General features: G+C 40.8%; 1 protein-coding gene across 3 annotated transcripts; it reads left to right on the top strand.

The window, feature by feature from the left end:
- Positions 1-12: 12 nt before the first annotated feature.
- LOC136256350 (delta(24)-sterol reductase-like) lies at positions 13-25,189 on the top strand. 3 transcript variants are annotated; one of them, XR_010701463.1, is made up of 7 exons: positions 13-489; positions 9,854-9,972; positions 10,540-10,809; positions 10,877-11,020; positions 18,644-18,841; positions 19,152-19,501; positions 21,472-21,607. XR_010701463.1 is itself a non-coding variant. In XM_066049285.1 (7 exons), exons 1-7 carry the CDS (start codon positions 60-62, stop codon positions 25,084-25,086), a joined length of 1,494 nt encoding a protein of 497 aa, XP_065905357.1. In that variant the 5' UTR covers positions 15-59; the 3' UTR covers positions 25,087-25,189. The 3 variants fall into 3 exon arrangements, 2 of the variants coding, with proteins under 2 accessions (XP_065905357.1, XP_065905359.1); XM_066049285.1 differs by lacking the exon at positions 19,152-19,501 and adding an exon at positions 24,933-25,189 and having other exon boundaries at positions 15-489; positions 21,472-21,650; XM_066049287.1 differs by lacking the exons at positions 13-489; positions 19,152-19,501 and adding exons at positions 589-607; positions 24,933-25,189 and having other exon boundaries at positions 21,472-21,650.
- Positions 25,190-25,411: the final 222 nt, after the last annotated feature.

The following is a 25,411-nucleotide window of genomic DNA, read 5'->3' as shown; positions in this document are numbered from 1 at the left end:
TCACGTGAGATGAAATGTAACACATCACGCGAGATAAGTGTTCTTTAATTAGAATATAAATGTTAGAATACCTGTTAACGCACCATAGATGGATATTCGTCTGCTTCTTCTTGCTACCCATATCAGCAGTCTACAAGGTGTTATTTTATATCCGCAACAAGGTGGTGTTTTGGCTCGCCAGTGCCCCCAAGCGCCATGACTCGCGGGTGAAACACATTCAGCGACAAGTCCGCCAGTGGAAGTCTGATGGGAGCAGAAACTTCATGTGTACGGCTCGTCCTGGTTGGTTGACGATGTGTATCAAAGTCCCACGGTACAAGGAGACTTGTACTAACATAAAGGTCGACCTCTACGACGTGTTGAATGTTGATGAAGCCAGGAAAGTGGTCCGAGTGGAGCCTCTAGCTACAATGGGACAAGTGACGTCACTACTCAACCCTCTAGGGTGGACCTTACCAGTAATACCTGAACTAGATGACCTAACAGTGGGTGAGTAGTACTGACCTAACAGTGGTACTGACCTAACAGTGGTACTGACCTAACAGTGGTACTGACCTAACAGTGGTACTGACCTAACAGTGGGTGATTAGTACTGACCTAACAGTGGGTGAGTAGTAGTGACTGTAGTATGATGGGTAACACCTGACGTCACAGTCGTTACATAATCACTTCCGTGGGGCAGAAACTGTACGCATACCATTGGGGCACGAGTTTACTTTACCTGAAGTTTGTTGAGACTGTCTTTCTAAATGAAACCACGTTGTCAGGAACAAAGAAGAGAGTAGTATAACAGATATTTAAGTAGTGCAGGTTTGTTTGATCCGTGCTGGGCAAGTTATGGCAGATAATTGGCAAAACATGCGTGGGCACAAGGATATTGACACTTCTGAAAAGTGCGATAGAAGTCCCACAACGTTTACATCGACAAATTGACATACAATGGTTCATTATTGTTCATTCTTTCTTACTGAAGTGTTGTTTAGTGACAATGGCTTTCTCAAGTTGAGCCAAAACAGCTGTTTTATCCTTTTAACCTGGGTAAAACCAACCTGATGCCCAAGTGATGTTTTTCATTGTGTTTTCCAACTTCTGTTCTATGTCCTGAGTAAGTTTCATGCCGAATGAAGCATCAGAAGCCGAGTTGTAGCCTCTTGAAGGTACCCCACCATTGAATTTGCCCCACTTCTTGCCCCGTGGAAGTTGCAGTTATGCATTTTAACGTGATTTTGTGACGTAAAAGTTATCGCTCTATAGGGTTAGGCCACCAATTGTAGATTCCTTGTTTCCTGTCTCCCACCCACATGGTAATAGAGCTGCATGCAAATTTATTATTGCATTTGATATAGTGTTGTTTTAGTTTACTAAAACTAAAGCCTATTTTAGTAAGTATAAATTACTTTTAGTGTATTATACTAAACTAATAAAATGTTTTTTTCCTACTAAACTAAAACTAAAATGAAAACCTGTACCATAACAACACTAATTTGATAGTCATGTGACCTAAATATTAATACTGGCAGGGAGTTATGCGGTTGTGTCATTGGTATGAAGATTAGGTTATTGGATAGGTGGACTCTGATGTGAGTTTCTGATGTTATTTAGTGCACGGAATCTGGCCTAATACTAGCAGTGAATCTCTTCAAGTAGCCATTGGTATAAGCTTGAGATGTGCATCAACACGAGTCCCATATATTCTCTGCCATTCTCAATCTGTTATTAATGTGTGAAACATTCGGAATATTCGTACTGTTGAAGTTGATGGTAGTAAGTCACACTACTAGCTAGCACGTGTCACCTCAAGCATGACAAGCCTAGCAGCTCTATATGTAAATGCCTTTCTAGCTGCTAAGGAAACACTGCAACACTTCAAACATAACCTTCTAGCGGTTTGAATCTTAGTAAAATCTTTCAAATTACAACTAAATTTGAATCTAGCTCTCCTGAATTTAAGGGAAAAAAGTAATTTGGAGTTAATGGGCTCCCTTTAATAGATTTTAACAATATAATAAATAATAGCTGCCCGCCTGCCTGCATGGTTTTTTTTTTTTTTTTGTCTGACTAGGATGGGAAACAAGGAATTTACAATTGTTGGCCTTAAGGTGTCATCTGTTTGGGATATGTTGTAATTTTTGGCTTGCCTTCACAAAATCTAAAATGCTGTCCAATGTTTTTAGGCAAGACACTTAGCACAAGGATCTTTATGGATTTTAAAAACTGAGATGAAGCCAAGGTTTATAACATGAGTATCTGAGGGTGTGGTCTCTAACTGACTTAGAACATGATCCTGTATATGGTAGAATTGTTGTGGATGTCATTTTAAAATCGTCATGTGATCTTAACATGAGTGCAGAAGACTGAACATGTTTTCAGAGCTGAGAAATCAAAGCTCACACCTTATCGATGCTTCCTGAAAGTTGGAATAACTGAACCTGACCAGTTGCTGCCATTGCGTGCACCATGGCAACATGCACTAAGCTTAAGTTTCCGTAATATTACTGTTCGTCTGAGCAAATGTAGCTACAACATTAAACGGTACCTCCCATAATTGAATTGATTTAGGCATGATTATAAAGTGAATTGAGTGGTTAATCTCATGTTGGCTTGGATGATTTATCACGTGAAGTGACCTGTGAATTAACTTTGTCAATATTTTCCTTATAACATTGTCAAATAGTTTTCACTTATGTTTTTACTCAAAGGTCTACCAATTCTGTTTGTAACTCTTGGAATTCCTGTAGCTGCCCCTACTGAACTAGTATATAGGATAGTTAGACTGTGTGACCTCACAGTAGCCTCACCACTTGAAGTATTGATGCTACTAACAGCTTACTGTGACGCACAGCTTACTGTACACCACAACTGGTGATGTAGTGTATGGGAAGGAGTTAAAGGCTTGAAAGGTTTCTGTCAAACATTTGAATGGCTTCAGTGAAATGAATTTGACTAGTAAGTGACCATTCTCTACACACTCATCAGATACATCATTTGTGGATAATTATTATAACAAATTATGTTCTTGTAATTGCCTAATCTACTGGCTATTATTATAATTGATGTATGACTTGATCATGAGTAGAAGTATTTGTAGTGGAGTACTGTAGTTATGAGATGGTAGAGTGGAAGGTCTGAGATGGGGAACACGTGGTTGCCAAGCTAGGTTGCTTGTTACTAGCCCCTCCCTCCCCCCCACGTATGGTCCAGTATTCAACTGATATTTGGTGACGTGTTGTGCACTGTTGAGATATAGCGGCCATTATTACCGCAGTGAAGTAAACATCTTCTCTTACTAGACCAACTCTACCAGTTAGCTGGCACTAGAGGATGAACACAGAAGATATAAGGTGGTTATTGCGCTGGTTCAATATTGTAATTGTTATAACCAACTGGAAATACCATTGAATTTTGGTAATGCTGTAAAACTAGCTAGTATTATTAACATCGCAAATGTCAAAATTTTTATGGGAGGTGTAGTCCTTGGATAACTTCGAAGTTTTGCGAAGATGAGGCCAGCTGTTCTAGAAATATTTAGGTTAGACGTAAAAGCATACTGGGGTCCAATATAAAATTATTTTTACCCAATTCTATGCTTACCCAGCATAACTTGTGTAGAGCTTTAACAACAATAATCACTGAATGAAAATGATTCTAAGAATGTTTTAGATGATGTAACAGCCCATATGGAACTTGGTAGCCTCCATATACCCTGTAGTCTCTATAGTTTACAAGTGCCGATAATTGGTACCTGCTGATGGTTGGCGACTTACGCTATATGGTATGAAATACCTAAATACCACCTTGATAGTACCGTACTATTTTGCACTGGCAATACTATGGTCACCACTAGATGGCATTGTTTGTATGTTTCATAATGTTATTTGGACATTATGAAGTCTGATAAGTTGTTATTTACAGTATGAGGTTGTTCTCCACAGGTGAACTAAAGTACACCATAATTTGCTAGCCCCCTAATGTCTCCACATGCTAATTGGCTAACCCATTCATCACTAAACTATTGGATACTGTTGGTGTAGGGTGTGTGTGTTATAATACTGTTAGTATTGATCATTGTGTCTTACAAAGTTTATACTCAGAAGTGTATTCAAGACTTTCCCTCTGATACTAGCCCACAATACTTGCTAACAGTTGTGGCTACCTCTCCATCACCGTACATTATTGTAGGGTCCTGCTCAACCATGTAGTTACTAGCGAGGTGTGACTAGTTCTCTTGTGCATTGTTGTCAACTCTTAATCCTTAAACCGACAAAGAACGTTTGGAGAAAGTGTGTTTACACAGTATGGGTACACATGGCAGGTAACTTAACTCTTATACTACACATTGATTAAATGTCTGTCACTGAGCTACTTGGAGTAGGTTAAATGAACACTGTAACTACAGTGGCATACTAGTTTGTTTTGAACTACTTACCACATCTTTAATTTCGATTGTGGGTTTACTCATGTGAGTCATATATGGCCTGATAGAAAAAATTTTGGCAAAGCGAATGAAGCTTATCACAAATTGATAGGAGCAAGTTATGGTCCTTTTGTAAAGATATGTAAAGGGTTTGTGTGTGTGTTTTTTACCGAAAGTTATTTACGTACATGGCTACTTTTGGCCTCACTATTAAACGTTAGGGAAAAACCCTAGGTATCATTTTAATCCTTGTTACATCACAAGTAGAATGATGTAAATTGTGTGGCCATAGGATGGATGCTTCAAAAGTTATAGCAAAGCATGTGTGTTTGGGCTAGTTTACTGGCCTACATTCTAATCCACCTATAGCACAGGTAATAGAGAGGCTTTCTATTTGAGTCTGACAGATCACTGTTACAGTTATAGAGAAATCACTATCTGTTCTACTAGAAAACTTCAATGTATCAATATTTTCTAAATACAGTATCATATTGTGACACTTATTTGCTGTATCGATATGTATAGCAGATCCCTAATAGCCACCCACTTATCATGACCGAGAAAGTTGTTGTCCATCAACAGCCATGTAGCCCTTAAACCTGCATATCATTTCCAATGGGCAAGTTAAGGTTGGCCAGTTTAGAGGGGTGTCCTTTCTTTGCAGGTGGTCGCTAACAGTGTGTAGGCTACACTGTAATATAAGCAGTCTTGTTGTATAGTTGTACAAGTAGACACAGCTTAACATTAGTGATCTCTCTGATCCTCCCACACATAGTACATGGCACCCTAATTGTTATTGTTTCAACGTGTACACACCTTAGCAGCAGATCCTGTTAGGAGTTTGGTGTGTGGACAACTTGTGTACATGTATCTCCCGTTTAACATTGTGTGTTCCTTTTATGTTGTTGGTATGGAGGAGCAGGTACGTGTTATGTGGGCAGCCATCTTGTGTACCTTGTATATGTGTTAATTTGGAGGGAGTACAGTAATTATTGCTCTGTTGCTACAAGCCAACACAGGGTTCCCACACTGCTACTTGATGTAGGCACCAGTTATTATTGAAGGAGTAGAACAACAATGACTACTACAGGCCATTAACACACTCAGCCATAAATGGATTGTTATCACAACATGACGTACACTAAATAACGTGTGAATAGTACCTCATATTATTAAGGGTTCCCTACACACAGCTAGATATTCACTACAGCATAACTGACTCTCCCTACATTCCTAATGTTAGCCTACAAGAACTCAATCAGCACATGTCATGGTGTGTTACTCCAGAATTTATCATCATTATCACGATGCTATGCAGCGATGAAACTATTATCGTCTCCATACTGTTAAACTATATCTCACCTGGGTACCATCTTGTTGGTCCTTGTGTAGATTTCAGAAGCTGTGAAATGATCTGTGAAATGATCTGTGAATGTGCCATCTTGTAGTCAGGGATGATTAATAAAAATTTTTTTTCCTGGGGTATCCAGCACTCCTTGCCACCACCCCTAGCACTAGATGTTGAAGTGCTTGTCAAAAGAAAGACTGAAAATTAATTGGGAAAGGATCAAATTAAGGAAAAGGCATCTGGCCTTCTATCAGAGCAAGGTCTAGAGTCCTATGGCTAGCCGGGCAGCCACTATGGGAGTGTGCTCCCCTGAGACAAGCAATCGTTGAACGCAGCAGCGAAAAACTAAGGGATAATGATTATTTTACTCCTTCAAACATGTTGTAGTTTCCATGAACATGTGTAGTGTGTGAGTGCGTCTGTGTGTGGTGTGCACGCGCATGCATGTGTGTGTAGTGTGCGTGTGTGTAGGGTCTGTATGTAGCGTGTGTGAGTGCGTCTGTGTGTGTAGTGTGAGTGCGTCTGTGTGTGTAGTGTGCACGCGCATGCATGTGTGTGTAGTGTGCGTGTGTGTAGGGTCTGTATGTAGCGTGTGTGAGTACGTCTGTGTGTGTGTGTAGTGTGCACGCGCATGCATGTGTGTGTAGTGTGCGTGTGTGTAGGGTCTGTATGTAGCGTGTGTGAGTACGTCTGTGTGTGTGTGTGTAGTGTGCACGCGCATGCATGTGTGTGTGTAGTGTGCACGCGCATGCATGTGTGTGTAGTGTGCGTACAGTGTGTATGTGTTGCTGCAGTATTCATGTACTCACTTCCTTGTAGTTATGGGTAGCCATTACTTTAATAGTTATTACTATTATATACTCCTCCATACACCACTACACTAAACTACCATATCGTGGTAGTAATTGAATTGTGTTGAGGTTGTTATCTAATAGTGTAGTTGGTAGAGTGGTCTGGTGTGAACACTAAACCTTCTCATTGTGTGCTTGTACCCGTAATATGTCATTCTAAGGTGGACGCTATTTGGGAATTTATTTTAGTCCTTTGTATAAAGAGGTGTCCTTAGTTAAGAAGTGTACCCTACACTGAATTGTATAAAGAAGTGTCCGTAGTTAAGAAGTGTACCCTACACTGAATTGTATAAAGAAGTGTCCGTAGTTAAGAAGTGTACCCTACACTGAATTGTATAAAGAAGTGTCCTTAGTTAAGAAGTGTACCCTACACTGAATTGTATAAAGAAGTGTCCTTAGTTAAGAAGTGTACCCTACACTGAATTGTATAAAGAAGTGTCCTTAGTTAAGAAGTGTACCCTACACTGAATTGTATAAAGAAGTGTCCGTAGTTAAGAAGTGTACCCTACACTGAATTGTATAAAGAAGTGTCCTTAGTTAAGAAGTGTACCCTACACTGAATTGTATAAAGATGTGTCCTTAGTTAAGAAGTGTACCCTACACTGAATTGTATAAAGAAGTGTCCTTAGTTAAGAAGTGTACCCTACACTGAATTGTATAAAGAAGTGTCCTTAGTTAAGAAGTGTACCCTACACTGAATTGCTGAATCCCTGACAAGCTGTGGTGACTGTCCAGTGAACTAACATGCACTGCTCAAGTACAGTATGTACTATATTGTGTGCAGCTCTCTTGGGCCATCACTGTACTGGTAACCCACAGAAGGACCATATATAGAAGTCAACTGTGGGAGCAAAAGACCAACTGTCCTAGGTATGTGTGTATGTCAGAATCTTTGTGGAACTTTGGTCCAGTGGCACTAAGCCACCATGTCCTCATTAGTAGACTGGAACAATGTGAGTAGTGTCTTGTTCAAGGGAACAATTACAACAAAGGCAACATGGCAAATGAGGTATCTTCTGTCTTGAGTTTGCGTACAGGGTTGGTGACCGCTGACTGTTTCCAGTAGTTTGGTATTTGTATGTTTCCAATAAAGGAGTCGTTAATAGGTTACGAAAAGTGTCAACAACTTGTCAAGAGGCTACCACAAAGGTTGTATAGCAGACATCAACAGGAAATGTGATACTAACTGGTGAATGTAGCAACTAGAGATTTCTGTTTTACCGTGTGCCTCGTTCACATACTGGGCGTGGCTCCCCAACAGGATGAGTTGTAGCAATTTTATGTTGTACTAACTTCACCCCATGATTGATCATTGAAGCCTTGTAAGGTTCTGTATACTGTAATACGAAATGGTATGTTAGCAATGCTTTAAAGTTTGATTAAAATAGAAGTTTCTTATTCATGGAGAGACTCCACCACAAGTCTCTTAGTACTAAGAGACTTGTGGCTAACCACGTTAGTTAATTAGTGATCTACACAGGAATTTATTGTAACCGCTGAAATATTGTCAACAAAACAATAGCACAACCAAACCAGCATGTTCTTCACCACCCTATTCCGGTGCCGGAGGGTTAACTGGAGTGCCAAGGGGCAGGTATTGGTGTCTTACTTTCCTAGAAAATCGGCTGTGTTGATGTGTGACATGACAAGCCAGCGCCATTATACAGTAATTTTTCTAGCTGTCTTTCTCCACTTTCACTTTGTTTACATGAGGCACAGTGACACCAATCCATTGATTCACCCTCGTGATATAGACTTGCCTTGAAAATTGCCGTTTCAGCGACTAAGCCTCGAGAGGAAAGTAAATTAGCCTTCCCATGCAGCCTTGTGCGTAACACCATCACTAGCAATGGCGTGAGGCATAGTTACAATGTCCTTTTCACTGCTGGCAGACCATTTTCTAAAGCAGTAAGATCTGCCTTGGTGTTCATTGCATCATTCTATCACCTCCTCCTCAAACGTTTATACTTCAAAGATGCTATTTTGGAGTGTCTTACCGTAACTAAAAATAGTAACTGTATTTCAACATGTGCATTAAACTATCAAAATTCTCTAATAAAAAAGTCATTTAAAATTGTTCCCATCCTCTTAATACTGTACCACTCATATACAATGTTGTCTTGTGAGAGTGCGGGCAATTGAACAACTTGCTAAGTAAAGGGCAGGCACCCGTTTTTCTTGTGAGTATTCATCCTGTTTTGTTTGGGATAAATACTTGCTAGCGAAACGGGTGCCACTTCCTTTAATTAGTGGATTTTTAAAATTGTTTTCACTCTCATGAAATGACATTGTGTTCGAGCAGTACTGTATGTGTCTTCAAAAAATCCTCACTAACAATAAACTATTTCAAAATATTACACTCAAGAACAATCAACACATGGTCCAATGCAGATCTCCGAGTATTTTATAAAATGGATATGACCCAGGAAAAATGTGGCTCACATGATCCAGTGGAACTGTTGTGGCTCCTCAGGCACTGTAAATGAGGTCACCTCTGGCTCTTGTTAGCACTTGTATCTTCTTCAGGTCACATCAGCATCTAACCTGGGTCAGTGGGTCGTCTGATCACTGATCCTGATCCAGTTTTAGTCCTGGGATTCTAAATTATCTCTTTCGGAGGTTCCATTTACAAGTTTCAGTTACCATAGCTACAGTATGTTAAAGTCTACTTGTTGACTCACAACGGCATGGATGATAACACAATCCAAATATGGCAGTACACTAAGTTCCCTAGCAGCAGTGCTCTAATGACAAAATCCCCCCTCTACCCCCCCCCCCCCCCCCCCCCCAAGAATACTGGACTGAGACAAAACAGACTACTGGTCCCAACTACGTATTACTATTTGATGTGGACACTTGAGGACACTTACATAATCAAGACGCTTAGTTAAGGTCCCTAAGTACAATTGACCTGGAAAATCAAGACACCTTGATAATCAGGACACTTTGATGATCAGGACACCTTGGTATTTTCTGGAGCTTCTTTGATAGAACTCCTTTGATCCTGTTTCATGTAACTAAAGTACATTGTCATCAAAGTACCTCACCACTTGCTATTGAGACTCACATGAAATACAAAATAGTGATATGTTAGTGGTGCAGTGTATGTCTCGGTGTTTGTCCTACTATCTCTGGTTTCATGAAGCCGTATTATTATTGTAATTAGTGATAATTATTGTAATTACTAATTATTACACTGGAATGAGTGAAGGGATCATGTGATCATTGTTATTACTCCAGGAGGTTTGATTATGGGATGTGGTATAGAGACATCATCATACAAATATGGATTATTCCAGAATATCTGTGTTTCCTTTGAAGTGGTCCTCGCTGATGGAAGTGTAGTGACTTGTAGTAAAGTGAGCGTGTGTGTTGTGTGTAGTTTTTGACAACCTCAACTAATTCTTGTATAATTCACACCTTTCCAGATAGTTTTGGTAGCCTTACAGTGTCCAGGTAATTAAAGTTTTACCCTAAGTTTGGAATTGTAGTACTAGACAGTAGGAAGAGTTAAGAAATGGATTTGTACAGTGACCTTACTGAAATATAATACAGTTATTTGAATAGGCAACCATGTACACAGAACTGGGGCTTGGCTCAAAATATTTGCTATGGATTAACAACTCTACAAAGGGCATACCAGGCTGTGTTGATTGCCCATATAACTAGAAGGTGTTTCAAATTAATTTCCTCGTACATACTACATTATAAACAAATACACATACAGAACATACAACTCTTTGGACTCCAGAAGTGAAGCACAGTTATGAATTCACCATGAACAGGTGAACAGTTTAATATGTTGACTTTCTTAATTTGAGGTTTGCTTCAGTGAGTTAAAACACAACACAATCGATGGAGAAATTGCATAAAACAAAGTCAAGTTGATGTGTGTTGAGGACTCCTTCACGTATTGGTTACTGTAGGATGATAATCCAGACTTGTTCTATGCTGTTCCATGGTCACATGGGACACTCGGCTTCCTAGTCTCAGCTGAGCTGCAGATAGTGAAGACATCCCAATATGTTAGAATACACTACAAGCCAATTCAAGGATCCAGCAGTCGACAGCTGGTAGATGCAGTTCAAAGAGGGTGTGAGAATTGTGAGAATGATTTTGTGGAGTGTTTAGTGTACTCCAAGTCTACTGGTGTGATCATGACAGGACAATACACTGATGGATGTGAGCCTGATAAGGTAACCGACTGTTCTATTAGAGTAGTTTGTAAAGTAACTGTTCTTTGTTAACCTGACACTATTACAGGTGAACACTATCAGCCGGTTCTGGAAGCCATGGTTCTTCCTTCATGTTAAACGGTTCTTGTTGGAGGACAGGGAAGCCATAGAATATATTCCACTTAGAGACTACTACCACCGACATACTAAGAGTATCTTCTGGGAATTACAGGTAATTATAAATACTATGGGTTACTAAGGATAATTACAGGTAATTATAAATACTATGGGTTACTAAGGATAATTACTAGGAATTATAAATACTGTGGGTTACTAAGGATAATTACTAGGAATTATAAATACTATGGGTTACTAAGGATAATTACTAGGAATTACAAATGGTACAGGTCACTAAGGAAAATTACTGGGAATTTGAGGTTATTGTAACAGGTAGTTACTAATGCTATTTCTGTAGAGGGGGGCGATATTGACTAACTGCACGCACGTGATACATTACATCATAACAATAATAACTACTAACAGTCAATTCCTGACATCCTCCGGGCCACCAAGGTCTCTAATCCATGTCAAGATCTGTTGTTCAGCCTTCTTCTTGGATGCTCGTTGAGGTCGGGTAAGCTTGACTTCTGTAGCGTTTGCAGCTGGACTCTCCACATCAGTTGGAACTAGCTGATCTGTACTTACTTCTGAAGTGTTATCTGTTTGTGTCTCAGTGGAACACACTTCTAGAGGACACAACTTGGAGATGGTCTGTTTGTGTCTCAGTGGAACACACTTCTAGAGGACACAACTTGGAGATGAGTCTGTTTGTGTCTCAGTGGAACGCACTTCTAGAGGACACAACTTGGAGATGGTCTGTTTGTGTCTCAGTGGAACACACTTCAAGAGGACACAACTTGGAGATGAGTCTGTTTGTGTCTCAGTGGAACACACTTCTAGAGGACACAACTTGGAGATGAGTCTGTTTGTGTCTCAGTGGAACACACTTCTAGAGGACACAACTTGGAGATGAGTCTGTTTGTGTCTCAGTGGAACACACTTCTAGAGGACACAACTTGGAGATGGTCTGTTTGTGTCTCAGTGGAACACACTTCTAGAGGACACAACTTGGAGATGAGTCTGTTTGTGTCTCAGTGGAACACACTTCTAGAGGATACAACTTGGAGATGAGTCTGTTTGTGTCTCAGTGGAACACACTTCTAGAGGATACAACTTGGAGATGAGTCTGTTTGTGTCTCAGTGGAACACACTTCTAGAGGATACAACTTGGAGATGAGTCTGTTTGTGTCTCAGTGGAACACACTTCTAGAGGACACAACTTGGAGATGAGTCTGTTTGTGTCTCAGTGGAACACACTTCTAGAGGACACAACTTGGAGATGGTCTGTTTGTGTCTCAGTGGAACACACTTCTAGAGGACACAACTTGGAGATGAGTCTGTTTGTGTCTCAGTGGAACGCACTTCTAGAGGACACAACTTGGAGATGGTCTGTTTGTGTCTCAGTGGAACACACTTCTAGAGGACACAACTTGGAGATGAGTCTGTTTGTGTCTCAGTGGAACACACTTCTAGAGGACACAACTTGGAGATGAGTCTGTTTGTGTCTCAGTGGAACACACTTCTAGAGGACACAACTTGGAGATGAGTCTGTTTGTGTCTCAGTGGAACACACTTCTAGAGGACACAACTTGGAGATGAGTCTGTTTGTTCTACCATTCACAGTTCTGATGTGAGCAGCTCTCACCAAGCCATCACATCCTACTATTAACTTCTCTACCACAGCAAGCCTCCAGTTGATTCAGGGTCCATCATCTTGAACCAAAACCACATCTCCAACAGTAACTCTCTGTTTGGTTGTACCATAGCCAGTAGTCTTCTTGTGGTACTCTCGTAAAGAGGTGAGATATTCATGCCTCCACCTGGACTTGAAGTGTTGTAGTGTCAGTGCCTGTCGTTTAGCTAGTCTTCTTACACTTGACTCGTCACCAAAGGTTGGATCGTCCACTTCATCATCTTCAACAAATTCATAGGGGAGAGAGGTTATTCTCCTGCCATAGAGCAAGTGTGCTGGGGTCAAAGGATCCATATCATTGCACTCTGATGGTGTGTATGTCAGGGGCCTATCATTAAGGACCACTTCTACCTCTACAACTAGCGTTTCCAGCACCATCAATGAAACATTAGCTCTGCCCAGCGTTTTCTTCAACGCAGTCTTCGTTAATCCGATCAAACGTTCCCACCAACCTCCATGCCAAGGTGCACGTTTCGGTATGAATTTCCACACTATTCCACGTTTACCTAATGACTCTGCTAGTCTCCTTGATGACAGTAATTCTCTTAATTCCTCTGTTGCTGAGAGGTATGTAGAACCATTATCCGATACAATAATCCGTGGCAGTGATTTTCTACTTGCAAGTCTTCTAAGGTCTAGGAGGAAGGTATCAGTGGTGAGGTCCGTCACGATCTCCAGGTGCACTCCTCTTGTTGTGGCACATGTAAATAGACAGATGTAGACTTTACTCTCCACACCATTCAACTGTACATAAAGAGCACCCGTAAAGTCGATTCCAGTCACAGTAAATGGTGCCACATCACGCATCCTCATTTCTGGAAGTGGTGGGGAATCAGGGAGTGGATAAGGTCTTCCACCATGTCTCTTGCAGATAGTACAACTTCGTAAAAGTGACCTGACACGCTGTCTTACTTTAGGAATCCAGAAAGTCTGCTGAATAGCTGTTACTATGCTGTTGGTTCCAGCATGAAACAACCTGACATGGGCATTGCGGATAATCATTGCTGTGAGTGGGTGCTTTGGAGGAAGCAAGTATGGAAACCTGGTTGTCTGGCACAAAGGTGCATTGTGGATCCTCCCACCACAGCGAATGAAGTCATCTTCATCAATAAAAAGATGGAGTTGTCTCACAAGAGGTAGCCGTTTGAGTGCTGGTGAATGAGAACACATGTTGGTAAACTCATTATAGTATGCCTGTTGCTGACAGTCTTTGACCCACTTCATCTTGGCTGCATGTAGCTCAACTGCTGTGAGTGGCCCAGTCTGCTTGGTATCCTTCGACTTCATCTTGGCTGCATGTAGCTCAACTGCTGTGAGTGGTCCAGTCTGCTTGGTATCCTTCGACTTCAGGTTGGCAACAAACCGTAACACAATGGCTGTAACTTTCACAACTCTTTCAAGGGTACTATAGTTATTCAAATCTATGATCTTGTGTAGACCATTACAGGGAGGTGAGGACATGAATGGAACAAACTCTGAAGTTGTTACTGCTGCTGCTTGCAAGTGAAGTGTTGCTGTTGGTTGCCAAACAGGCCAGTTATTGCAATTAGTTAGCCACTGTGGTCCATGATGCCAAAGTAGGGATGACTGCATCTGTACTACAGTGATACCTCCTGGTTAGTAAGTCTGCAGGGTTTTCTTCTGTAGGACAATACTTCCATGTAGCAGTAGAAGTAAGCTGACGGATTTCTGTCACCCGATGTGATACAAATTGATGTAGTTTCTTATCACTCTTTAGCCAATAAAGGACTATTTGGCTGTCAGACCACAAATGCACAGTTGACGGTGGTAAGTCTAATGCCTGGGAGATGAAGTAGCTTAGTCTGGCACCAGTAAGTGCACCCATGAGTTCTAGTTTGGGTAGTGTCAATCGCTTCAGTGGTGCTACTCTTGCCTTGGACATCACAAAACTGGTGCTGGACTTATTACAAAGGAAGGCTACTGCACCGTAAGCCTTCATGCTGGCGAGATGATTGGGTGTTCTCAGTAAAATATTGTCTATCGATGGAGGTAGAAGTGGCTTCTCCTATCTCCTTGGTGATGGTCAACCACTGGTCTTGGTCATCCTGCTGTAAAGGTTCATCCCATTGTAGTTGTTGCTGCCACAGATTCTGAATGAAAATTCTGGCCTTAATGGTGACCGGAGATATTAATCCCAAGGGATCAAATATAGCAGATGATTCACGCAGGACCTCGCACTTCGTGACTAAGTTGTTGTGGTTAGATAAGGTCTTGGAGTCAAGGAGAGGGTGTCATTTAGGACGTTCCATTTCATACCCAATACATTGACACCAGTAGAGTCGGCTGCTACGTTGTCCTGTGAAACCTTAGCTGTAAGCAATTCACTGTTGGACGACCAGTTTCTGAGATTGAACTTGGCCTCCTTCATGATATTCCGTGAAATCGTGTAGTACTTAATGACATCTTCTTCTGTATCACAGCCTGACATAATATTATCCACATACTGACTATAGAGCATGTCTTGTGCTATGGGGCAAGTGTAATGTGATAAGTGATGGTGAATAACTGAGTTCAAAATGAACGGTGAGCATGTAGCACCAAACAGTACAGCACAAAATCGATATACAACCAACTCACTTTCTGGGTCTGAGGGATCGGACAGCCACAGAAATCTAGTAAAATCCCGATCATCATCATGAAGGCGGACGTGTAAAAATGTCTTCTCAATATCTGTAGATATTGCAAACTTGTGAAGTCGGAATCGTAAGATGATTGAACACGAATCTTGAAGATATGGGGCACCAACTTGAAGACAGTTGTTAAGACTGGGTGAGATGTTAGACTGGTGACAGCTACAATCGTATACGATTCTGATTGGGGTGGTTGGCGAGTCCTTCTTAACCGCATGATGTGGGATGTAGTGACATCTGGAAGTGACTGGCGGTGAATCGATCTTCTCTATGAACCCCCGTCGTTCTTGATCATTGAGTATTGTGTTGTATGTATTGAGCAAATCTGGTGACATTGCTAGTCGACGAGCCAGTGCTCGTGTCCTCTATTCACACAATGTTCGATTGGTAGGCAAGGGAGGGTGGTTTGGCTTCCAGGGAAACTGTGCCATATAAGAACCGTCTGCTTGACGACTTATACAAGTACTCTGGTACTCAGTCATGAATGCCTTATCTGAGTCAGCTGAGGCAGATGAAGTAGCTGTGGATTCCATGTTCCAAAACAAATTAGATTGTTGCACTGATTGTGTGGAGATGTGAAGGACACTGGCTGCTTGATTCTCAGACTGCTTGGTTGACGGTGTCAATGGTCCTGATAACAAGTAGCCAAGCTTTGATTTCATTGCTATGGGACCTTGTCCTCTGACTATCTGATCCTCTACCACCTGCCAGTAATAATCAGCACCGATCAAGAGTGTGATATTGAATTGCTCTCCAGCTGTTAATGGGTTAGCAAGTTTGAGCCCCTTCAGGTAAGGTAGGTTGGCAATGGCAGAGCATGAAGTGTTCTGTATGGGGGCTGCAATGGCAGGTACCAAAAGAACAGATAGTGGCAGCTTGTCCCCTGTGATGGTTTCCAAGAAAATTGTAGCAACATTTAACCTTCTTAATAAACCAGTTGAAGATCCAAATGAGGCTAGACAGATGTCTTCTGTGTGATCAGGTTGTAACTGCAAGCTTCTAGCCAAGCATTCTGTTAAAAACGATCTTTGGGAGCCTTCGTCAAGGAGTATGTTGGCTTCAATTCCTGTGTTGTTAGCATAAACATTGGCAACAGCAGTTTTCAATAAACAAACATTGTCTCCAGCTACGTGTAGGGATGATGAAGCACTGGTAGCAATGGAGGTCATGCCTGGAGTTGTGGTTGGAGTGGTAACTGTGTCAGGTGTATTACTGCTGTTCTGGTGATCACTAGCATTGCTAGAGCTGTTACTTCCACCTTGTTGGTTGCATAGGCTGGTATGGTGCTTTCTAGAACACTTGCGGCATCGATTTCTGAAAGTACATTGTGACACTTTGTGTCAGGCAAGGCAGTTAAAGCACAAGTTGTGTTGACAAACTATCGCCAGCCTCTTCGATGGTTGAGGAACAACTTCACAGTCTATAGGGGCATGGGAGCCCTTGCAGTATATGCAGACTCTCTTCTTGAGGTCTCCTGCAGCTTGTTGAGTAGTGATTCTTCTGGTCCCAGCATGGAATGACGCTGTGGGTGTGTGAGATGGCGGGGAACACAGATTCAAACACACGGATTTCCTTAAGGACTGCATCTTGTAAACTCTGAAAGGTCCACTCACCATCAGTACGTTCTCTGGCAAGGTGTTTCCTAGTTTCACCAGGTAGCTTCTCTAGAATTACTGATAGCAGCATGTCTGCGTAGGAGTCAAGTGGTTTGCCAAGCGAGGTGAGGCTTCTGACATGTCCCTCAACAGAATCATGGAACAACTGTAAGCTTGCAAGCGTGTTAGAAGGCTTCGATAAGTGCAATAGTGCTTGCATGTGTGCAGCAATCAGCTTGTGCGGCTGGCCAAATCTGTCCTTAAGTAGTGTCACTGACTGGTTATAGCTTGTATGGGTCAATGGAAACCCAGCTACCACTCTGGAGGCATCCCCTTGCAGTTGCGCACGAAGATAACTTAATTTCTGAACCTCTGAGAGTTGTACTAGAGTTCACAGCGGAGTCAAAACAGTCCCAGAATGACTGCCAGGTCAGGGGGTCTCCAGCAAATGTAGGGATACTCAGCTTTGGGAGACGACTTGAGGAGTGACTGGCCGTACTAACTGCAGTAGCGTGCTCACGAGGTAGAGTGACTGCTTCACTGCTAATTGGAACGCTAGCTGCTGCCTCTAATGTGGGACTGGTGTGACACTGACTGTGTGTAGGGTACTTGAATCACTTGTGTTACTCACCACTGGTGGAAAATGCGTAAGGGGGGTGCCATCAGTTGTGGAGGGTTGAGTTCTCTGAACGGTCTTCGGTACTGGTGGCGGCTCAGTAGATTCTGTGTGTATTGAGTTTAGCTTAACTTTCAGACGTCCAACACCATGAAGAATCTTAGTTCTGGTATCTTCAGCTTCTATTACCTCTTCTTCAAGCTCTGTCTCCTCTGTAATGAGAGGTGCAATCTTGGCGTCCAGTTCTTCTAAAATTGTTTGATTCCATTGTAACTGTTCGAGGGTGAGTTCTATAGTTGAAACTGCTTCTTCACTAATGTCTACAGTAAGTAAATCTTGGATTCCGGAAAGCAACTTTGTTGTATGAGAGCGGTATCCACGGCGGGAAGTCCGAAAACGCTTCAGCTCATCCATCACTCCAATTGACGCCAACCCTATTACAAAACAGAGAGCACAACTACACTTGGAACACACGAGTGCTTGCCTTCTGGGGTACCGTTAGAGAGACTGCCACGGTACCACGATGTTTAGGTGATGGGTTACAATGGAAGAAGGCGTGCACAACGGGCGAGACGATGAACCAAGATCGCCGGCGTCCAAACTGCAGTAGACTGTTCACAGCACCAAATGTAGAGGGGGCGGTGATGAGTATAAGGCTCGACAACGGACACGCGGTGAGATCAAGCCGACGCTCGTGGATACTACTCTGATGCCATATTAACTCTAACTGCACGCACGTGATACATTACATCATAATAATAATAACTACTAACAGTCAATTCCTGACAATTTCTACACTAGCTATTGTTGTTACCCTCTCATTAGTGAGAAGGTGATATGTATATAGAGTTCACAGACAAGTACAAGTGTCCCATACCCAAAAGAAATTTCCACAGGCAAAAATGGTTAGTTTCTGTGCTATTGCAGGTACTCTTCCGTGTTACAGATTTGGGAAATCATGTTGTTTTGGTTCCTTTATATTGCTTACCTGTCTGTCGCACACCTTCATCCTTGACCGTACGTCACAGTGTGTCTTTATCATTACTGTACAGGATATCCCGTTTGTTGACAATGTGATGTTCCATTATAAGCTGGCTGTAGTTGATATCTTTATAGCATTTGTTATCCCTACTATTGACTACTATCACACTTAGTAATAACCTCATCTCTTACAATGTAGGATATTATCCCATTTGGTAACAATGTGATGTTTCGTTACTTGTTTGGTTGGCTGGTACCTCCCCCTGTGTCACTACTCAAACTAACACAAACAAACACTACCAAGAGACTATATGAGTTACATCATGTAGTACAAGATATCTTAGTACCCGTCAACAAGATGAGTGATACACTAAACATGTTGGATAAACAACTACAGGTAATTGTCTGTGTATAGTTGTATAGGAACTAAGTACATGGAAACCATTGATAGTAGGCATAGATGATATGTAGCTGGCCTTGTAGTACTAGCCTTCCCTGCAGGCATGGAAGGCTAGTACTACAAGGCCAGGAACATTGAAAAGTATTTAAGTAAAGTACAAGTACTTTTGAGATTTACTAAAGTATAAGTACAAACACATATGACTTTCAAGGTTATGTACTGAATACAATACAAGTACTTTTGATATTATTTAAGTACAAGTACACATTTAAAGAGAAATTATGATTAAACTACTCTTATCATTTAGTGCTCAAAAGCTCATGATTATGCACATGTATTGTGCAGTTTCTACAAACGTCAACTGTGCAAACCTGTAGCTGACATGATAAGTGGCGTAATCAAAGAATGTAATTAGCACCATTAATTTTATGCTATGCGTTGGTGTGATATCGTGATAATTTCACGTTGGTTGTCCATGAACCCCAAATACACAGATCATCACATTTATGAAAATGAACTTGTCAGACTACAGTTAGCTGTGCCACCGTTTCATTGGCTATACTTCCAAGTTTGGAGTATTTTTACACATTTTTGATTTACTTGGTCAACCAACCTGAAATCAACTGTAGGCAGTATCTAAGAAGTAGAGGGACTCAGGTGAGTCCTTATTGCACTTTGGCCATTAATTCCAATGTCAGTTTCTACATTTCACATGTATGTACAGCTCTATCATACAGTACTATCGTACTGTATAGTAGGGACCACAAAGGAGTAGGCGTGGCCCACGAAATAATATCACCCAAAAACCAGCCTCAATTTCCCCTGACGACAGTGAGGCAGTATTGATTAGGTAAAACTAAGCCCAAACAAGCTTTCATGTCGACCCAAAACGCTTTCAACAAGTTGCTACGGAATTTTAAAAATAATTTATTTAATGGAATTTTCTACTGACTGACTGAAGAAGTAACTGACTGACTGATGCCTTCAGACAACCGTAACTTGATAACGGCTAAGGCTACGGGCTTGATTTTTTCACTGTTCGACGTTTATTCGGCCCAACAGGTGCCTTTTTGCATACCGCAGTACGTACAATGCATTCTTTATGGATTTACCATTGTCCTCCTTTGTGTCCCATTCATCTTTGCTGACAGCGAAAAGTGTCGATTTGGCGATAGCATGTGATGGCTTCCCCTCGTAACGGAAATTGTCCGTATTTTTCATAGTGGCTATTTTGATAGCAGAGGTGCTTTTCTTCGTACTGCTGTGTAACGGGTTGAACATAGCTGACAATGAAGCGTAATGGATACTTCACTTTTCAGACAATAATTGATATAACTGGGGTGCGTGGCACCATTTCTTTCGGTATGCATGGACTGCAGAGGTACTTTTCGAACAGTTGTTGATTCGAAATTCTGCGTAACAGGTTGAACATAGCTGACAAAGTAACATAATGGATACTTCACTTTTCAGACGATAAATGGGGCGCGCGGCACCATTTCAGATGTGGTATGCGTGGGTTCACCAGTCTTAATAATAATATTTACAAAAAAAAGTTAACAAACAAGTACACAGAAAAATTAGGAATTTTCAACTAGAGTAGGGACCATAGCATATCGATAAAAAGTAGTGAAACAAGCTGGAGTAGTGCATGATATTAAATCACAGTAAAACAATTAGAAGTGTTATATCCCTACTGTGCTCAAGATACCATAACAGAAATGCACAGTAGGGATATAACACTTCTTACTGTTTTACTGTAATTTAATATCATGCACTACTCCAGCTTATTTCAGTACTTTTTATCGATGTGTTATGGTCCCTACTCTAGTTGAAAATTCCAAATTTTTCTGTGTACTTGTGTACATATGAGAGGACCTCATTGTACTTCATGTACTTCAAAGTATGTATAAGTACTTCAAGTACATTACTTAAGACATGTAGCAAAGTACTTTGCCCCAAGCCTGCTACTCTGTCCTTCTCCATTGAAACAAACAAACAATGTGTTGAGCTTTTACCAGGTCGCTATCATCATCCATTAATTGATTTATTATCTCTACACAACCGCCATTATCCTCTAGGCAAAATGACAGCATTCTGGTGAAGCAGAAGGATCAGTCCTTTGTTGCTACAAATTTATTTATTGACAGTTTTTACATTCACCAACTTCCGATAATTCACTTGTTTACTTGAACACTTCCTTGCTGCCATATTCCACAAGAATAAAAACTGAAAATGATTACAATTGTTTGTTTGGTATATGGAAATATTTTGTTTTTGACTGATAAGTGCCTTCCTCGTACTTTTTCTACTTGGCCTTGATGCTAATAAAACACTTCGACTTTGCTTTGTTGTTTATTAGCACATGCCTCGTGCTTTATTATGTTTATCAGTGTGTAAATATAATATTTTTGTTACCAGTGTAACACTTGTCGTTAGTACAGTGGAACCTGGCCACCTGTATAGGAGAGTTTGAACACTAAGTTTACAATTTGTCAAATGAGAAGTTTATACACTAATCTATAGCCACCGGACTGTCATGGTCAATAAGTCTTGGCTCAAAGGTGATCGACAGGTTCCACTGTATCATCTTTTTGTCTACATGACACTCCATTATGTTACATCAACAGCTCTACCCCATCTGGATATGTCCATTCAAACTGACCTCACAACCTGGTCTGGTACATCCCCTGGGGGATGAGGATGAGATGTATGTTGATATTGGTCTCTATGGTAACCCACAAGTGAAGCCCTTCATTGCTAAAGATTGCATCAGAAATATTGAACAGTTTGCAAGACAAGTCCATGGGTAAGATGTACTCTGTGTGTGTAGTGTGTGTAGTGTGTAGTGTGTAGTGTGTAGTGTGTGTGTAGTGTGTGTGTAGTGTGTAGTGTGTGTGTGTGTGTAATGTGTGTGTGGTGTGTGTGTGTGTGTGTGTGTGTGTAGTGTGTGTGTAGTGTGTGTAGTGTGTGTGTGTGTAGCGTGTGTGTGTGTAGTGTGTGTAGTGTGTGTAGTGTGTGTGTAGTGTGTGTGTGTAGTGTGTGTAGTGTGTGTAGTGTGTGTGTAGTGCGTGCGTGTGTGTGTGTGTAGTGTGTGTGTAGTGCGTGCGTGTGTGTGTGTGGTGTATAAACTAGTGTGGTGTTGATACCTAATTTTACGGCAGTGGAGGATACAGGGGGTTGCATTGGTTTTGGCTGAAGCTCCCTCTGACAATAAGACACACACCCTGAAATCAGTTTATGGGGGAGGGCCAGGTATGATACAAGGCCAATTTTGGAAATTATTGGACAGCTTAAAGATTGCCAATTTTGGCTACTTCTTGCAAACAAAAGTTACCACTTTTGGCAACTTTATAAAGCAGTGTAATGCAAAGCTATAGGACTGCTAAGAATTTGCCAGTTTTGGCAAGTTTTGGTAACTAAGTTTCTATCTAACTTTGGCAACTTTTGGAAACCATCAAAAAGTTGCCAAGCCTGAAACTGCTGATGGTTTCCAAATTTGGCAGTTTAAGATGGTGCTCAATACTACCAATTCTGGTAATAAATGTACTCTTTTTTATGAAGACAAATGAATAAATCAATTGTGGGATCTAGTTTGCAAAAATGGCAAAATTTGATGCCCACTATTGGACTGTTCATGCATACTAAAATTACCACTTCTGGCAATTTCTTGCAAATAAAAGTTTCCACATTTGGCAACTTTTAAAAGTTGCAAAACTATTGTATTGCTTACAAATTGCCAGTTTCGGCAATTTTCTGAGGTTTCCACTTTAGGCTGCTACTTTTGGAAGCAAGCCAAAAGTTGTCCCAAAACTGAAAACTATAGTCCAAATTTGGTAGCTTGAACATCCACAAACTGTGCTTGTACCTATCCATTCTGCATTCCGGCAATACAACTCAATTTTAACTAAGAAAATTGAGAACTTGGACTTAATTGGCAATTGGATTAGCAGATTTTGTGATCTAGTTCACCAAAAAGATGGTGAAAGGTTTGACTCAATATTGCCAAATTTGGCAGCAAAATATACATAACACAAATTTAGAATACCCTACTCTGCATTATGTTTATGCCTGCTGGCTCAATGTATATCTAAACCGTACGATATATATGGTGATTACTGCTGCAATGCACTGTTCTACAATTTACGTATCTTTAAGATCAATAGTTGTAGGTGACCTTCCTTATTTCACTACGTCATGACCCCTAATCAAACTTAACTTTTCCTTGTACTGCGTGAACTACCTTTCCTAACATTATTATGATTGGTAAATCTGAAAATACCACAATATAAGAAAGAATGGCACCAGGCATAATAATGTTATTATGTGAACGTGTGCCCCAACTATAAATTATTGGCTTGGGCTAAGGTTAAAACTAGTGCTATAGCTTATTCATCAATCGTTTTCGCACATTTTCGAATATGGACACGCCCCCATCATGAAGCTACCATTCTGCACAGAGTAACTACTCTACAAGCAAGCTTACCTGTCTAGGCCTTTAGTGAACTGCGTAGTTTTTCCATAACGATTCAATAGCACTGATTCAAGCATTAAGCTCCACATAACGGAAATTCTCTGCGATATCTCTCCGTTTATCATAACCGAACGTAACCAGAACGTACTAGCTGCTGACCCATAATCGAAAATTTTAGGCATGCATATATAATACATCCAGTGGCTGCACTTGTATTGGCTTGGGTGATTGATTGCCCTGTACAGGCTATCAGCCTAATAAGTGTTACATATTAGCTGTAACACGGGTATTCATGCTTTGCCTGATATGTATGCCCTCGGCCCTCGGGCAGTCGGGCATACATATCAGGCAAAACCCTCATGCCCATGTTACAACTATTACATGTAACATTTTCACACCTCAGATCAAAGGAATTCCAGAGGATACATTTGCCATGTATACCTCAACACAGGGAGACATCTAAATGTAAATGTACACCAGTGTACATTGAAATGTATCCCGGGAAAGTGGTTGCACTTCTAAAAGAGCAAGCCATTTTCATCAAAGCAAGCATGGCCTTGATGTGGATGAGGTAGTGGTACCGCCCTGTGTTTTGTTTTATACAAGCTCAGGCTGAAATCAATTGTGGGAATAAATCAATGCTCATGTGTTGATTACCTCAAATTGAAGTGCTGTGACAAGAAGCACTTAAATGAAGGTGTTTCAGTATCCTTGCTGTTCTAAAGGAGAGAAGTAATATTACAGTGCATTCACAAATGTTTTGGCATGTTTTTAAATGTGGACACGCCCACATTACGGAAGACACGAGTTAACCACTCTATAATGAAGCTTACCCCTTTAGGTCTTTAGTATATGTTGTGATTAGTCTTTAAACAATGCGAAAGCATTAAAACACTTGTAAATTCCCTGAAATTTTCCCTACTCGACTTTTCCATGATATCCATAGAACTTGTCCGATCATAGCTACGATACTTGCTACCTAACCATAATAAATCTTTCAGGCATGTATATAAACGAATCCAGTTGTTACACTCATATTTGCATCAAGGCTATCAGCCTGAAACGGAAGTGTTACATATTAGCTGTAACATGGGCACTTGTGATTTGCCTATATGTGTGCCCTCAGCCCTTGGGCTGCACCCTCGGGCTTTGGGAATACTGTACATATCAGACAAATCACTCATGCCCATGTTACAACTATAAAACATACTATAAGTTTAACAGGTTGTGTTGACATGTTTAACAGATTATTGGTGTCAGATTTAACAGAGGTTATTGTCAGGTTTAACAGATTATTGTTGTCAGGTTTAACAGAGGTTATTGTCAGGTTTAACAGGTTATTAGTGTCAGGTTTAACAGGTTACTGTTGTCGGGTTTAACAGGTTATTGTTGTCAGGTTTAACAGGTTACTGTTGTCGGGTTTAACAGGTTATTGTTGTCAGGTTTAACTGGTTATTGTCAAGTTTAACAGGTTATTGTTGTCAGGTTTAACAGGTTATTGTCAGGTTTAACAGATTATTGGTGTCAGGCTTAACAGGTTATTGTTGTCAGGTTTAACAGGTTATTGTCAGGTTTAACAGGTTATTGTTGTCAGGTTTAACTGGTTATTGTTGTTAGTTTTCAGATGTTATATGGAGACACTTACATGAGCAGGGAAGAGTTTCATGAGATGTTTGATCACACTTGTTACAATGAAATGAGAAAGAAGTTGAATTGTGAGAATGCCTTTCCTGAAATCTACGACAAAGTCTGCAAAGCAGCAAGAAAATAATTATTTTTGTTAGCATATGTTTTCTACCTTTGTGAAATGTGGTAATTGTATTTGTTTTGATAATTAACAATAAAATTAATCATTGTAGTGACATTAATTTGAATCAGTGATATTTGTCAGAGAAAAAAAATACCATGCTAGACTGTTGTGAAGTGTGTTGAACCAATTCCCACCAAAAGTTCCAACTAGTATCCAAGCACCACTGATTATCTGCAACACCATATCTTCACTAGACGCACGCCATTGTCCCATAATGTAGCCACACAACAGTTATTATTTTGTTGTGGCTTAGTAATGACCACAGGTTTGAAACTTGTCCTCCTTG

The sequence above is a fragment of the Dysidea avara genome, chromosome 5 (assembly GCF_963678975.1).
Source record: "Dysidea avara chromosome 5, odDysAvar1.4, whole genome shotgun sequence".
NCBI lineage: Eukaryota > Metazoa > Porifera > Demospongiae > Dictyoceratida > Dysideidae > Dysidea > Dysidea avara.
Note: the sequence above shows the minus strand (reverse complement) of the source record. Positions and strands in the feature narration are given on the sequence as shown.

Excerpts from the sequence above, each read along its gene's own strand:
- LOC136256350 (XM_066049285.1), top strand. The coding sequence starts at position 60 with ATGTTAGAATACCTGTTAACGCACCATAGATGGATATTCGTCTGCTTC. Across the intron at positions 11,021-18,643 it reads GTATCTTCTGGGAATTACAG|GATATTATCCCATTTGGTAA; the intron begins GTAATTATAAAT and ends CTTACAATGTAG. Across the intron at positions 18,842-21,471 it reads TGTTGGATAAACAACTACAG|CTCTACCCCATCTGGATATG; the intron begins GTAATTGTCTGT and ends TTACATCAACAG.